This window comes from Armigeres subalbatus, chromosome 1, assembly GCF_024139115.2.
Source record: "Armigeres subalbatus isolate Guangzhou_Male chromosome 1, GZ_Asu_2, whole genome shotgun sequence".
Taxonomy (NCBI): Eukaryota; Metazoa; Arthropoda; class Insecta; order Diptera; family Culicidae; genus Armigeres; species Armigeres subalbatus.
The window spans coordinates 296,958,515-296,971,254 of record NC_085139.1 but is presented as its reverse complement, the minus strand read 5'-3'; the positions used below and the strand labels follow the sequence as shown (position 1 = coordinate 296,971,254).

Here is a 12,740-nt window from a genome sequence, read left to right as displayed (position 1 = left end):
GCGATCCATTCACAGCAAACAAACGGAGTTTTTCGATTTTGTCGAACGGCACAATATTGACGTAGCAGTCGTCACTGAAACCTGGCTCCGTCCGAGTTCATCATTCCTTCACCCTGACTTCCAATGCGTTCGCCTAGATCGCTGTCACAACGACCAAACCGAAAGAGGTGGAGGAGTTCTTATCGCCGTACGTAAGGGTTTGCAATTTGTCCAGCTCAATATTGTTACCAATGTAATCGAATCAATTGGAGTTTATATCACTACGTCAAATGGTCAAATACATTATTGCTGCGTATTTTCCTAGAGATCGTCGGTGCGCTGATTGGTCACTCTTCCGTCGTGACATCCGTTCATTATTTGATCGTACCGAATCTTTCTAGGAGATCGAATCTAGTTGGAGACTTCAACGCTAGACATCGGCACTGGAACTGTTCAAAAAACGATAAAGCAGGTGCTTTATTAGGTGAAGAAGCACCACGTCCAGGCATCCTCATCAACTATGTACCCTGATTCTCCTACATTTTTCTCAACTGGGCGTGGAAAACCATCTATACTAGACCTTGTCTGCCGTTGGACGCATAAATGTCACATGTTACATTCTAACATTTTTGAGGTTTTGATGTCTATCGTCATAATTTGATACGTATTTTAGAAATATTTTGTCAAAACAGAGGGCTTATTCTAGAAAACTCGAAAAAAATCTTAAGTCAGTTTGTCACATTCGAACAAATGGACGCATACTTGTCACACCGGGATAAATGGACGCATATTTGTCACACTAAAAAAAGAGATACAACTATCACACAAAAAGACACTTAGCACTGCGTGATGTGTCCTGAGGGCCGTCCAAAAAATGTACCATGCTTTAAGGGTCATTTACAATCCACGTGTATAGTTTAGAAGGGTGGTTGGTAAGTGTACAAGGTCTTTCCCTACTTTCAGAATTTTTATGGACGGTTGTTCATGGAAAAAGAGGGAAGGTATTATATTGTATAAAACTTCTTCTAGTATATCGTGAACGACCTCTTGGGAGAAGACGATATGAAACTGTGACATAATTAAAATATTCAAGGCCCGTAAAAAAGTGATGAGGAACCATAGCAAACCCATTTTTTTGTAAAACTCATAATTATTGTAACATGTCACATGGCGATAAAATGTATTCTAAGTATGAAACAAGTATAAATATTAATCAGAAGCTTCGTTTGCTTCGTCGGAAGATCACTGAAAAGCGATGTTTCCTCTTCGGTAACAACAAGTTGAACCATTAGACCATTAGTTCATTAGAAAAGTTTTCTTTTCTTCTTCAATTCCTTGAGGAGCATTTTTCCAACGTACATTTGTATCAAAAGAGGACGAATCCTTTACAACCAACTTAAATTGCTTCTTGAAAAACAACTTGCAGTATTTAAGGTGTTTACTGTTGATGATGTTTGCTTATCCAAGTTCATGACGGCCTTTTTCAAACACCACTTTTCGCATGGAGTCCACGTACGGGCGTGGCTTCAGTGGTTTATCGTATACTGCTAAACGGTGAGCTTTGAAGAAGTCAGTTGCTTTCATATCAAGTACGTCAATATTGTTCTTTGCATTGCCAACCACAGACTTGAAGTTTTCATAACTGACGACACGTTCATGGCGCATTTTGGAATCAAACGCCACATGGGAAGAGTCATTGGCCATTAACGTATGTCCCGAATCAAAGTTCTCCAACAGTATGCACTCGACCTGAATTTCATTACTGTTTATCAGTAGGGTAATATGATGGAATAAATTCCAGTTCTTATTTTGCGAACAACAATTATCCAATGAAAAGATAATTGTCTTCAGGTCAGCGTACTTTATAATAACTTTGAAAAAACAGCTAAGGATTTTTTTGGCTGTGCGACCATTAACTGACTCGGACCAAATGCACGCAGACAATGGGAATGCTCGTATGTAGGTGCCAACAGGCGCAAAGCTCTCATTGAAGACCAGCAGTCTTTACGAGAAAATAATGCTCTTGAAGCACCACCCACCGTGGAAGCCGTATGACCTAGAAAATAAGTTCATAACTTTGAAATAATTGAGAACTTACTTTTTGAAAATCCTCAGAAAAAACTACTTCACCTGGTAGCACTTTGTCACCATCATTTCGATAAGACAGTTGTAATTCCTTTGGACGTTGAAGATGCTACGCATGTCCTTGTCCCTGACAAGGAAACTACGCCACTGCCGCTAAGAATTGGTTGGTCAACCTCTGGAACAACAATCAACTGTGTCATTTTTTAAATCGAACCCGAGGAAGTCCTCTTCCGATTCCGCGCCACTGGATTGTCCGTATTGGTTTAAATATTCTATTTCCGGTTCCACTTCTACTGGCAGCGAAAAATAACACCAAAGAAATACAATCGTCGCTCGCCAAATGTAAAAACAAATTAACAACAACTATATCTCAGTTCACGATGTGACAAATATGCGTACATTTTTCGCCTGGTCAGTGAATTTCGCGGCATAAGTGTCACATTCGGGTTTTGATTGAAAAAACGTGAAAAAATAGTTGTTTTTGGCAATGTTTGAGTCCGGCCCAACGAATATGAATATTCTTCTATAGTTTATTGCGTTAAAGTGAATAAAAAAGCGAAATTTAGCGATAATAGCATGAATACATTTTGAAACTTCAAATGCGTTTTTCTCATTTTTCTCGTTTTGTAACATGTGACATTTATGCGTCCGACGGCAGGTGCTGTCGAACAACTTGATCAACATGTCGAAACCCACATCGCTAAATGAGTTGTCTTCAGATCACCTTCCTGTTACTTTCGAGGTAATGCCATCGTGAATTCCTGTGCAAGCTGCTAATAGTATTCGAAATTATAAACGAGTCAACTGGGTTGGATCCCGGAGGTTGGTCAATGACAAAATCAGCTTAACAGACGGGTAATAACGAACCTCCAAGACAGAGCTGGAATCGACCATCTCAAAGATATACTACATGAAGCGGAAACGGTAGCCATCCCGGCAATTACTCCTCGACCGTACGATGTTCCTCGTATTTCTGAAGATTCGAAGTTTCTAATTCAGCTGCGGAATAGACGTCGTCATCAATGGATGAGGACGCGGGATCCAGTAGTGAAAGAGGAACAGTTTCTATATCAAAATAATCGTATACAACAACAGGGCAGCAGGGACTATGTCCAAGGGCTTGACGATCCCTCCCCAGGCCATCTGCGAGTTGTGGCGCCTGCCTAGGATGTGGTGGGGTTTGACAGTGGGCCCTGTTAAACCTCTATAAAACCTGCATGTATCCGCAAGTAGGCTCCGCCAAAGCGACCGTGTGCCGCTCAAAGCGCACAAGCTTAAGTCCTGGTGTTGGGTGGGACGCTAAACAGCCCTGACACGATGGCCCTCCGGCGAGACAGGAGGTTTGCGCAGGCCCAATAAGCCGCCTGGAAAACCAATAATTACGAACAATATAAGAGATAATGCGACTCGATATAATCGGCAAAGACCTAGGCGACGAATAAAGGATCACGATTGGAAGCTTGGAACATGGAACTGCAAGTCGCTAGGTTTCGCAGGTTGCGACAGGATGATCTACGATGAATTACATCCCCGCAACTTCGACGTCGTGGCGCTGCAGGAGATTTGCTGGACAGGACAGAAAGTGTGGAAAAGCGGGCATCGAGCGGCTACCTTCTACCAAAGCTGTGGCACCACCAACGAGCTGGGAACCGGCTTCATAGTGCTGGGTAAGATGCGCCAACGCGTGATTGGGTGGCAGCCAATCAACGCAAGGATGTGCAAGCTGAGGATTAAAGGCCGTTTCTTCAACTATAGCATCATCAACGTGCACTGTCCACACGAAGGGAGACCCGACGACGAGAAAGAAGCGTTCTACGCACAGCTGGAGCAGACATACGATGGATGCCCACGGCGGGACGTCAAAATCGTCATCGGTGACATGAACGCGCAGGTAGGAAGGGAGAAAATGTATAGACCGGTCATCGGACCGGATAGTCTGCACACCGTATCGAATGACAACGGCCAACGATGCATAAACTTCGCAGCCTCCCGCGAAATGGTAGTCCGAAGCACCTTCTTTCCCCGCAAAAATATCCACAAGGCCACATGGAGATCACCTAACCAAGAAACGGAAAACCAAATCGACCACGTTCTAATCGACGGTAAATTCTTCTCCGACATCACGAACGTCCGCACTTACCGCAGTGCGAATATTGAATCCGACCACTACCTCGTTGCAGTATGCCTGCGCTCAAAACTCTCGACGGTGTACAACACGCGTCGAAGTCGGACGCCGCGGCTTAATATTGGGCGGCTACAAGAGGGTAGACTACCCCAAAAATACGCGCAGCAGCTGGAAGTGGCACTCCCAACGGAAGAGCAGCTAGGCACAGCGTCTCTTGAAGATGGCTGGAGAGATATTCGATCCGCCATTGGTAGCACCGCAATCGCTGCACTTAGCACGGTGCCCCCGGATCAGAGAAACGACTGGTATGACGGCGAATGTGAGCAGTTAGTAGAAGAGAAGAATGCAGCATGGGCGAGATTGCTGCAACACCGCACGAGGGCAAACGAGGCACGATATAAACAGGCGCGGAACAGACAAAACTCGATTTTCCGGAGGAAAAAGCGTCAGCAGGAAGATCGAGACCGTGAAGAGACGGAGCAACTGTACCGCGCTAATAACACACGAAAGTTCTATGAGAAGTTGAACCGTTCACGTAAGGGCCACGTGCCACAGCCTGATATGTGTAAGGACATAAACGGGAACCTTCTTACGAACGAGCGAGAGGTGATCCAAAGGTGGCGGCAGCACTACGAAGAGCACCTGAATGGCGATGTGGCAGACGAAGATGGCGGTATAGTGATGGACCTGGGGGAACGCGCGCAGGACATAATTCTACCGGCTCCGGATCTCCAGGAAATCCAGGAGGAGATTGACCGGCTGAAGAACAACAAAGCCCCTGGGGTTGACCAACTACCAGGACCAGGCGAGCTATTTAAACACAATGGTGAGGCACTGGCTAGAGCGCTCCACTGGGTCATTACCAAGATTTGGGAGGAGGAAGTTTTGCCGCAGGAGTGGATGGAAGGTGTCGTGTGTCCCATCTACAAAAAGGGCGATAAGCTGGATTGTAGCAACTACCGCGCAATTACACTGCTGAACGCCGCCTACAAGGTACTATCCCAAATTTTATGCCGTCGACTAGCACCAATTGCAAGGGAGTTCGTGGGCAGTACCGTTATTATGGGCGTTCGTTATCTCCACCACGGACCAGGTGTTCGCCACTCGGCAAGTACTGCAGAAATGCCGCGAATACAACGTGCCCACACATAATTTATTCATCGACTTCAAAGCCGCATATGATACAATCGATCGGGACCAGCTATGGCAGCTAATGCACGAACACGGATTTCCGGATAAACTGACACGGTTGATCAAAGCGACGATGGATCGGGTGATGTGCGTAGTTCGAGTTTCAGGGGCATTCTCGAGTTCCTTCGAAACCCGCAGAGGGTTACGGCAAGGTGATGGTCTTTCGTGTCTGCTATTCAACATCGCTTTGGAAGGGGTAATACGAAGAGCAGGGATTAACACGAGTGGTACAATTTTCAATAAGTCCGTCCAGCTATTTGGCTTCGCCGACGACATAGATATAATGGCACGTAACTTTGAGAAGATAGAGGAAGCCAACATCAGACTGAAGAGGGAAGCCAAGCGATTCGGACTTGTCATCAACACGTCGAAGACGAAGTTCATGATAGGAAGAGGTTCAAGAGAAGATAATGTGAGCCACCCACCGCGAGTTGGCATCGGTGGTGACGAAATCGAGGTGGTAGAAGAATTTGTGTACTTGGGCTCACTGGTGACTGCCATAATACCAGCAGAGAAATTCGGAGACGTATAGTGGCTGGAAATCGTACATACTTTGGACTCCGCAAGACGCTCCGATCGAATGGAGTTCGCCGCCGTACTAAACTGACGATCTACAAAACGCTTCTTATACCGGTAGTCCTCTACGGACATGAGACCTGGACGATGCTCGTGAGGACTAACGCGCACTTGGAGTTTTTGAAAGGAAAGTGCTGCGTACCATCTATGGTGGGGTGCAGATGGCGGACGGTACGTGGAGGAGGCGAATGAACCACGAGTTGCATCAGCTGTTGGGAGAACCATCCATCGTTCACACCGCGAAAATCGGACGACTGCGGTGGGCCGGGCACGTAGCCAGAATGTCGGACAATAACCCGGTGAAAATGGTTCTCGACAACGATCCGACGGGTACAAGAAGGCGAGGTGCGCAGCGGGCAAGGTGGATCGATCAGGTGGAAGATGACTTGCGGACCCTCCGTAGACTGCGTGGTTGGCGACGTGTAGCCATGGACCGAGCTGGATGGAGAAGACTCTTATATACCGCACAGGCCACTTCGGCCTTAGTCTGAATAAATAATAATAACAGTGCGCTCAAACTAAATATAGAAACTTTTCCAAAGTTTTGCAGACAATGGATCGTAGAGACCATTCAATTTGGCGCATAACCAAAAGCATTGAGACAAAAATGCAAGTATAGTCTACCCCTATACAATGGAGATATACTTTTTGCTACATCGAGTGAAAAAGCCAAGCTACTTGCTGCCAGCTTTGCACAGTCCCACAACAACCAATTGGAGAATGACAGGGAAATCATCGAAGCAGTTAAGAGATCCGTCGATACTATTGACCAGCTTCCACTAGATGCCAAACATTTCTGGTTAATCAAACCAAAAGAAGTCGGCAAAATAATCCGGAACTTAAATATCAAAAAAGCCCCTGGGCATGACTTGATAAGAAACTGTTTATTAAAACAGCTCCCAAAGAAAGGCTTAATTTTTCTTGCCAAAATCTTTTCTGCCTGCCTCAAACTATCATACTTTCCATGCAGTTGGAAACATGCGTTAGTGCTATACCAAAAGGGAACAAGGATGCGACGAGGCCGGAGAACTATAGACCAATCAGTCTGCTCCCAACGATCTGCAAAATCTTTGAGCGTATCATACTGGATCGCATAGAACGTCACCTAGAAACAACTTGTATCATACCCCATGAACAGTTTATCTTTCGTAAAGGTCTTTCTACCAGTCATCAGATCGTCCGCTTGGTCAAGGAGGTAAGGCGAAATTTCGAGCTAGGAAATTCCTCAGGGTTAGTGCTTCTCGAAAAAGCATACGATTCGGTTTGGCATGATGCTGTTCTTCACAAAATGGTGCAAGGAAACTTGCCTAGCTACATTGTGAAAATTATTCGGGACTGTAGATATCATTAAGATAACGTAACGTATAATTTTAGAATTATTTGTTTAGGCAATAAATAGTATTAAAACACTGCACAGATATAATGAACAGCGGTTAATTGATTCGATATTGAATGAAGTTATTATTACTGCCAACACTGTTCATTATAAGCTTGAAATCTTTCAACGGAAATTATAAAGCGGAAGTTCGAAAATGACATTCGAATAACGGAGCAAAAGATACATTCAAAAAAATTGTGCCGCGCCGCTTGGCGTGGAACCGACATGAGTCAGTTTATAGAAGAAAGTTGTGACGAACGGTCGTGAGTGGCAGTGAAAGAAAAAAGTAAAGATGGCTTCCGCCGACAATGGCTCAGTCAAGGATTCGAAAAACGCTCCCGCGGCCAAGTAAGTTTATTATTATCGCTTTTCCAATATTAATAAAAAAAAAAGGGTGCTATTTGATTAATCAGATGTGGAAATGCCAGAAAAATAATGAAATTTTTTCCTTTTGACTTAAATTTGAATAAAGTGACAACCCGGATAAAATGTACTATTGGTTCAATAGTGTAAACAATTGAATTACCAAACCATGTACGGTATACAATAGGATACATTGTTTCTTGATGGTTGCACAGATTGTGTCAACACTGAGGATACAATACATCAACATATTTCTCTAATGTAACAATACTTGCAATTGTTTTTGAAACGTTTTCGTACATAAGATTCATACATTGATAACTTTTGAAATGTTTCATTACATTGCATATAAACTATTTAACAATATTTGCCTCATAGCGCCAAATATGCATTTTTTCCCTTTAAATTGCATTGTTGAACAGTAAAGCTGTCACAACTGAGAAATTAAAAATCGTATTGTTTTACTATACAAATACAATACAATCCATTGTATTTTGAACAGATTTGTTCGGATATTTCAACAATATATTAACCATACACTCTATTGTGTGACGAAAAAAATGTATGGAAAAATCTCAGATTTTGTATAGTTACGATACTTAACAACCCGTACATTCTATTGCGAAAACTTCATTTACATTTGAATAAATGGTTCATAACAATGCATTCAAATGTATTTCTATGGTTTCATTTACAATATAATCTATCGCCAATTCAATGTTATTAATAGTAGTGTTACAATAAATTGTACTGTTATTCTACTGTATTTTTTATTCGGGAATACGTCAGTAGCGCAGTAAAATCTGGTTTATATAATTTATTTTAAATGTGCATTACTAACGAAAGAGAAACTAATATTTGGAAATCTAGAAAAATTGTTGCATTGAAAGCGTATTGTTTACAAATGGCGATTTTATGTGCAATTTGAATGTTTTTAAAATGGCGGCCTTATTGGAACAAGCTACTAAGAAATAATAATGAAAAAATTCCTTTCCACTTACATTTGTATTAAATGACAATACGTCGGTAGCGCAGTAATATCTGGTTTATATATAATAATTATATAATTATATATAATAATTTATTTTAAATGCGCATTACTAATGAAAGAGAAACCAATATTTGGAAATCTAAAAAAAAATGGTTGCATTGAAAGCGTATTGTTTACAAATGGCGATTTTTAGGTGCAATTTGAATGTTTTCAAAATGGCGGCCTTATTGGAACGAGCTATTGATTCTACGGAAGTAATAAATCCAACCTTCGAGTGGGTTGGTGTGTCTGGTAAGAGGCACTTGATTCGGTTGGATCAGACAGATATCCTGCGGTTTAACCAAGTGCAGAAGCTTTACATAGATTGAATAGTGTTAGCCTGATAAGCTTCCATTATACAATTGGCCTTATGTTTAGCGTGTTGACTTAACTTGACCGGAAGGATCCTACGAGAGTAATAAATCCAACCTTCGAGTGGGTTGGTGTGTCTGGTGAGAGGCACTTGATTCGGTTGGATCAGACAGATATCCTGCGGTTTAACTAAGTGCAGAAGCTTTACATAGATTGAATAATGTTAGCCTGATAAGCTTCCATTATACAATTGGCCTTATGTTTAGCGTGTTGACTTAACTTGACCGGAAGGATCCTACGAGAGTAATAAATCCAACCTTCGAGTGGGTTGGTGTGGCTGGTAAAAGGCACTTGATTCGGTTGGATCAGACAAATATCCTACGGTTTGACTAAGTGCGGTTGAATTGAGTAATAGGCTTCTATTTACTTACCTGACAGTCTCCGCGAGTATGAGTGCATCCTTCAGCTATAGTAACTTGACATGGGTGACAGGAAGTTGGGCTCATTTTCAATAATCCAGGTATTTGGCACTGCCAAGATCCTGTAACGTGGTCAGTCATTGAAATTTGATTTAGCTGAATCCGATTTACTTCCAAATCCGAAAATCGTACATTTCAAGTTATGGTGGATGGATGTACGTCTGATCGTATGCCAGTCCCTTTCGGAGTTCCTCAGGGTTCTGTACTGAGCCCAACCCTGTACAACATCTTTTCCGCTGATCTCACCAAAATAGATGGTGTCCACTACTATTCCTTCGCGGACGACACCGGATTCCTCACTTCACATCGCAATGCTGAAGTTGTCGAAAGAAAACTCCAACAAGCCCAAGAAAGTATCGAAAAGTACCACAAAAGATGGAAAGTGAAAGTGAACCCACGAAAATCCCAGGCTATCTTCTTCACCCGTAGAAGAAGTCCAAGAAAGATGCCTCAAACACAAGTGAAATGTTGTCAGCAGGATATACCATGGTCACCTAATGTAGGAAGCTTAATTTTGGCAATCACGTTTCAACCTGTATTACCAAATGTGATAAGCTCATGAAGCTACTCTATCCCCTCGTAAACCGTCGCTCACGCCTAGACTCCAACATCAAGTTACTGTTGTACAAAACCGTTTTTCGGCCGACGGTCACGTACGGTTTTCGTGCATGGTACGACTGTGTCCGTACCCATTATAAGAAAATTCAAATTAACCAGAATCGGCTACTCAAGATGAGGCTTAATTTAGACTATTATCACCCCACTGAATTCATGCATCGTCTCGCCAAGATTGAACAAGTAGTGGTTCCAAATACTGGTTCTAAAATTTCGCACAAGTTGCCTTTTGTCATCAAATCGCTTACTATGTGAATTGGCCGCCATATAAATCTGTGATACCTGTTATTAAGCTGTGACCCTTCTACATCTCCCATCTCCTAACTAAGTTCGAAGGTTTTTCTAGTATTTTTTTTTCCTTCTCCCGGTCTTTCTAAATTTGTTTTGCTATAAATGTACCAAGCGCGACATGAGTAATGTTACTGTTGTAAGGTAATCCGTGTCTCGGTAAAAGTAAAAAATAAGTGAGAAAAACATGTAATAGTATAACTGACAACGATAAAATAAAATAAAATTTAAAAAAATATATACACAGGATTTTGTTTTTACACAATTTTTTTTCGCTCGTATTTTTGATCGTGTGACTTCAGTTTGCCACCAAACTCTTCGCAACATGTTTCAAAAAATCCAGAATAAATCAAAGAAAAATCACACTATAATTGATATACGTATAACATTTAGGATGAGCGGAAAATTGAGAAAATGTAAATCGTGTAAAAACAGAATCCAGTGTATAATTGACTCTGGATAAATGCTCAGAGCTAAATGCAGTCATTGAAGATTTGCTAGAGGACACTGCACAAACAAATATCTTTCTATTTAGCTCCGCATAATAGTTATAAAAAAACAGGGCCAGTAAATGCCAATTTTGACATGTTGTTTTCTAATTTGGCTGCAGTGAGAAAGAGATAAAGCCCGTCCGTACAGCGCCTTGGTCACTAAGTAATTCTTACGACGAATTTATGATACATTCTTTTCTCGTATCTTCTATTTACAGGCGTGGCAAACCGCTCTACCTGAGCGAGGATCGTTTCAACCTGCTGGAGTCGCAATGGCTATCGCACCGATTTGCTCACACCAAACATACCTGGGTATGGCACCGGGATTCGCTGTAAACGGGAATATTATCCCTAAGATGAAATGAGAACGTATTAATGTGTGTGTTGTGCATCCGACTGGTGAGTTGTCTGTTACAGTGTGTGATTGTGTGAACTATTGTGCGTGTTTGAAACACAAGACTGCGTTTGTTGTCGCTGTGAGCAGGAAATAATAAACATAATGTGTTATTTAAACAATCGATAAGATAGCATCTAAGTCTCAATAACGTTAGATAAGAGTGAAACAAATTACTATTCAACCACTACTCAACTATTTCTGAAAGTCTATCTGGAAACCATTTCTCTGCTTTGTGATACTTATAATTGTTATCGATATCTCTATATGCTTAGTGCTTACGTTTAACTTAACTGTAATAGTCGGAACAAATCTCCAATCAGATTGAACCTTTTGTCGTTTCACTTACTAGGAGATGAAATCAAATTGTAAACTAATATAACCGTTATGCGCATATAATATAATCAAATATATTTGTTCGAAACGATTAAACCGCGTTCAAACTGGGCTGTCTCAAATGGAGCTCTGTTTTGTTTTTTTTCCTCCACAACGTTTAAGTATATTATTTCATAATTATAAGTTTGTTTAGTTTGCTCAAGTTTAGAAATGCCGATTCTTGGAAACACTGGACAGGATACGGTACGAATTACCCGAGCAAAGTCTGAAAACATAACGAGAGCACAAAGAAAACACATTTTGAATTCGACATCAAATTGAAATCATAATTTGTTTTCAAATATGAATCATCATGATTGATTACATATTTTGATCTCATTTTGCTGTAGATTTCTAAATTGTATGATCTGACATCAAACTGTGTACTTATTTTGTTATCGGAACCAATATCAAATTTAGTTTTCGATTTGCTCTCATCGATAGCAGGAATAGTTTTCGATTTGATGTCACAGTAAGATTTTTCTGCTATACATTTTGTTATTTTAACCGTTAAAACGACCAAAAAGATATCAAATTAAGTAATCATATTCGGCGATTTCACAACATCAAAACGAGTTATCGTTTTGCTCTCAAGCTTTGCTCGGGTAGCTGACACTTATTGCCACCATATTTGGAGAGGGAAGCAGTTTGCCTTCAAAGCGAAAATACTGGAGAATCGAGGGCGCGTGTAAAATAGTGTGTAGAAACGATTATGAAATAGCAAATAGTTTTCAATTTTGATTAATCATTAATAGGACTCAACAAATTGTTTGCCAGGTGAGAACGAGGAGGTTAGGTTTCAACTGCGTCGGAATGTGAGGAAGGGTGAACGGAGGTAATAGAGGAAACCAATAACTAGCGAGTAAACACCAATAAATTTATTTCACGATATATTACGAATCTTAATCTCAATGCAGCAAAATTGTTATTTATTTAATTTTATCGAAAGAAAATCCGAGTTTTATTTTTGCCGTTGTACCATTCAGTGTCTTTGAAAATTAATTCTTTGCAAATTCGGTAGGCAGTTGTTCTTCTTGATTTCTACAAATATGTACCAAC

General features: G+C 41.3%; 1 protein-coding gene across 5 annotated transcripts in view; it reads left to right on the top strand.

Annotated features, from left to right (window-relative positions):
- LOC134207769 (E3 ubiquitin-protein ligase Ubr3) overlaps positions 1-12,587 on the top strand; it is a 187,153-nt gene extending 174,566 nt beyond the window's left edge. For all 5 annotated transcript variants that reach the window (XM_062683643.1, XM_062683647.1, XM_062683646.1 and 2 more), the window contains one exon: positions 11,131-12,587. In XM_062683643.1, the coding sequence (XP_062539627.1) occupies positions 11,131-11,248 (118 nt within the window). In that variant the 3' untranslated portion in view covers positions 11,249-12,587. The remainder of the gene's footprint in view (positions 1-11,130) is intronic.
- Positions 12,588-12,740: the final 153 nt, after the last annotated feature.